We start from the raw sequence: 4,587 nt of genomic DNA on the forward strand, positions 1-4,587 counted from the left end.
CTCCTTTTATTAAGTTTGCACTCCATGTACTATATTTAACTTCTACTTAGTCTAAAGCATCCATTCATTACAACTACATAATCTGCAAAAGGCATACATTAATAGATTTCATCTTGAATTGATCTAGTAAATGCTATAAATATGGACTTTAGCTAATCCATAATATAAAGCTATTTGTGATTGGAAACTTACTTGTGATGCCCACCTTTTCTTACACTATTTATAGCTCCAACATTATCCTTAATCACTTTAATATACTTTAGAAGAACTCATTTCTATTTTAAAATCATCACATAACCTTTCTATTTACCCTTCAGATTCTTTCTCTTAGTTAATAGGAAACATATGGAGATCTTTATAGGTTTCTCAATATTTTTTCATTAGTCATTTTCAATAACAAAATAGCTTTCCATGGTAGACCATCCTGGCATAAAACCAAATTGATTATTTGATTTAGTTGTTTCATGTCTTAACCTAAATTCAGTCACCTCTCCCAAAGTTTCATAGTGTGACTCATAAACTTAATTCCATGGTAATTTGTATAGTTTTGAATCTCTCATTTGTTCTTGTGTAAAGTTATTAAAGTATTTTTCCTTCACCATGCATTTTGTCAACACTTAAAATCTTATTGAAAAGGTTTGTCAACCATCTTACACCCACATCACTCAAGCACTTCTAAAATTAAATAAGGATTGCATTAGGTTCCACAACTTTTGTTGTTTTCATCCTCCTTAATGCGTCCTTTACCTTGGTCATCTAATTGTTCTAAGACCAATTGTTCTAACAAAACTGCAGTATCTATCCATAATTGGATTACTCATTCTAATTTCTTGTATGGCATTTAATAAAATATTTTTTCTAAATAATTCTTCTATCACTCTAATTTCCTATACTTAGGGGTGTGCACAATCAGGTTGGAAAGTTTTTTCAATGACAAGTTGAGAAATTCCCAACCTAACCCAACTCATCACATCTGTAGAAACCAACCCAACCTAGCCCACGTGAGTCATGTCAGTGGGTCGCTTACATGTTTCATGTGTTGTAAAAAATTGGACTTCCATTGATTATTTAATTACTTTTTAATAAATGATTACTATTTACATAATGTGCCTAAATTATATTGTAAATTTCTAAATTCATAAAAAATAATTCTTAAAATACCAAAATAAATTAAACTAAAGATAAAATAAAATAGGGTAATAAAATAAACTTATCTATAGGTGGGTTAGATTGGGTTAGATGGGCTATAAAAACTATCAACTTGAACCCAACCTAACCTAGGACTCAAAATAAAAGTTCCGACCCATCCCAACCCACGAAAACCAACCCAAGGCGTCAGAATGGGTTGGGTTGGTTTCTTCTAGTTAGTGGGTTGGATGCACACCCTTACCTCTATAGCCTCCATTAAAAACTTGTCTTAGAAAGTATATAAAATTTCTTTTTTCCATCCATCATCCCAAACTTAGTATATAATTAACCATAAGCCTTAAATCTAACCTCTTGGATTTCCTTTTTTTCCTTCCCTCATAGCCATGTCCTAATTTTCATTAGTGACATTGTCTCTATATCTTTTTTTTGATAGGTAAGAAAAAATATATTCAAAAAACTGGTAGATGCAAATTAGCACCAGCATATCAAAAGTACAAAAAAGATGGAAAAGCTAAAAGCATAAAAAAGACACTAATTACAAAGAAAGAGAGCTAAGGAATAGAGGAAGAGAGTCACTAGATGTGAGTCCCCAAGCCCTAGTCCAATCAAATAGGGAACTAGAAAAGAGAGCAAGCATTTCAAGCTCTCTCAAAGCATCAACCGGAGCTCAAGTAAGAATTTTGAAGATCCAATTGAAGTAGCTGCATTCAATACACAAACAAGTTGCTGGAGTGATCTTCAAGAGGGTTCTTGAAGCTGTGAGCGGGGTGTTCATGTTTGATAGTCCACAGATAGAAGAGTTCAAGGATTTGGAGTTGTGACTTGAACCTATGACCTTGGCTCTGATACCACTTGTCGGACTGTGACATGTGTCACTTTGCCTCTAAACGAATTGGTGATAAGGGAGATACACTCAGTCTTTTATGGCATTTGACGTTGCGTTCCATGATTCTGTTTATAGAGCGGTCGTAGGGAGCCGAATTATGGTCCACCCAACACTAATTTTATTCCACATTTTATGAACTGTTTTGTAGTTTTATGAAGTTTGAAATGGTTGGTCAAGTCTACATTAAAGAGGAGCAGTTTAATTCAACTTTAGGGTGATATATGGGAAAGGGAAAGGGAAAGGGAAAAGGATTGAATCAAATGAGATAAATATGATGGCCTACAGGTAGCAGTAGAATTGGCCCTAGATGGAGTTGGTTGCCAATTATTGATTTGATTGGTTGACTTCAAATAGTTGTGATAGAAGACTTTTTTGAGTTTAAGAGTAAGGTGGTGCTATTGGCACCGTTAAAACGTTAGTGCTCTATGAAGGCACATTGGTAATTTTGGAGCCTTCAGAGCTGATTGATAACTAGAATCAATTTAGGAGACTTGGACTTTAAATCTGGCAGAACTCTAAGCTTCAGAAGAATTTTGGGTGTTGCTGCAGTTATCCTATTCTATGCTTTCCTTAGCAACTACTGGTGCTTTGTTCCATTAATGGAAGTAGTGTTTCTAAAGTTTTCAGAACAAATGGAAGTAGAGTGTAGCTGATGGGATGGTATAGTAAGTACTAAGTAATTACATTTCACACACTAAACTTTTTTGTTATGATCTTAGAATGAACAAGAGTTTGATTAAACAATTATTGATATATGTTAACATGGTAATAATGCTCTATACATTTATCTTACAAGTGAAATCTGCCCATCTTCTAAACTTTCCTATATTACTGCCTTCCGAAACTGCCAATCCAATTCCATTCCTTCCTCCACACCCAACACCTACATAATACAATCTCCATTTTTCTACATTTCCCTCCATCTGAATTAGACATGGGGACCCCACTCCTTTATTATCCCATCCATCATCTTCTGAAGGCTTAAGAACAGGGTCTTCTTGAAGCCTTGTCCAATTCTTTAGCCCATCTGGAGATACCGCAAGCCCAATACACCTCATCCCATCTGCTGAAACGCCCTCATATGCCATCAAATAGTTTCCTTCTTTGCTGTTTCTCACCACACACGCATTCTTGACCCCAATTTCATCAAAAGAACCTTTTGATCCACCTCCAAGGATCTTCCCCAGTTTCACCCATCTGATCCCATCTCTTGATCTTGCAACTCCAAGAGCAAACTGTCCATTTTCCACATCATATGAATGATAATACATCCTGAGGTCATCGTTGCTGTGCACTACAACGTGAGGTGCGGCAATAAACAAAGAATCCCACTCCTTGTCTGGTCCCACATCTAACAGGGCTCCACTGTGGTGGTCCCCTTCAATTCTGGCCCAGTGCCTTCCATCTTGACTGCATGCCAGCCCTGGCAGAGACTTGAAAATTTTGCCAATTTTATGATTTTCATCTTTCTTGTCTCCGCCATGGACTCTTTCTGGGTTTTGTAAAATGTTTGGAGCTCCTGATAAGTTAACTTCTTCAGAACTATATCCTGTGTAATAAAGCCAGTAAACAGCACTGTACATAGGACTGGACATAATAACCATCTCAGAAGGCCTGATACTATCTGTGTCAAAAGCCCACCAATTCTTGCTGCAATTCATCACCAAACCAGCATCCCCAGATGATCTAACATGTTCTTCTCTAGCCCAATGAATTCCATTGCTCGAAACTGCTAACCCGATGGATTCGGAAGTGTTGTTGTTAATATCAGACCTTCCATGGTACCACATATACCACCTTTCCTCATTGTCTCCTATGTATCTTTTCACAACTGGTGAGCCAATTTCGGCACTATCCCAGCTGTTTTTGGGACCCAAGTCAAGCACCAGACCTCTTGAACAAGTAGATGTTAGTGCTTGATTTGGCACAGGAGCTGCCAGTTGTTGAGATTTTGAACTCGGATCCCGTTCAATGGCAGGATTCTTATTTGTCGCATTATTGCTGTCAATGCCTGGTTTTGTGGAGCACCTAGTGACAGAGAAGATGCTACTTTTAGACTTAGGACATGGACATCTTTGGTGGCCGGGAAAGTTGCCACATGAAGATGTGCCAGAGGCATAGAGAGCAAGTGTTTGTGGTTGGGTAGAAGGCCATGATGGTTGGATTAGATTTGTTGTGTTCATCTTTCTTCCTGCAGTATAAGATGCAAGAAGATTTACTGTTTTGATCCTTGTGACTGCTGCTGCGTCCATTAGAGGACTACAGGATAGCAGAAAGAAATTGGATTGGTATCAATGGCAGAATCAGATACAAATTAAGTGGTGCCACATTCACGTGGCTTTTATATGAAGTAGAGAATTTCTTTTTGGGCTATTTGAAAATTTGCCCCAAAATTTTCTTTATCTCTAAATAAATCCTCTCATAATTTGAATTATATTCAAATACATCATTGACCTCTGGAGCTTGCATGAGAGTACTTGTTAAACCCCTTTTAACCTGAAAGTCTGTAGGGTAAAGAAATTATGGTAAAGTGCATCTTCCCATCCTAAAAT

General features: G+C 37.1%; 1 protein-coding gene across 1 annotated transcript; it reads right to left on the bottom strand.

Annotated features, from left to right (window-relative positions):
• Nucleotides 1-2,766: 2,766 nt before the first annotated feature.
• LOC115973054 lies at nt 2,767-4,351 on the bottom strand. The gene has a single exon (XM_031093292.1). It carries the CDS (start codon nt 4,285-4,287, stop codon nt 2,812-2,814), a length of 1,476 nt encoding a protein of 491 aa, XP_030949152.1. The 5' UTR covers nt 4,288-4,351; the 3' UTR covers nt 2,767-2,811.
• Nucleotides 4,352-4,587: the final 236 nt, after the last annotated feature.

The sequence above is a fragment of the Quercus lobata genome, unplaced genomic scaffold (genome assembly GCF_001633185.2).
Source record: "Quercus lobata isolate SW786 unplaced genomic scaffold, ValleyOak3.0 Primary Assembly Scq3eQI_1999, whole genome shotgun sequence".
NCBI lineage: Eukaryota > Viridiplantae > Streptophyta > Magnoliopsida > Fagales > Fagaceae > Quercus > Quercus lobata.

Bases quoted from the DNA above. Each gene is read 5' to 3' on its own strand.
- LOC115973054 (XM_031093292.1), bottom strand. From the start codon at position 4,287: ATGGACGCAGCAGCAGTCACAAGGATCAAAACAGTAAATCTTCTTGCA.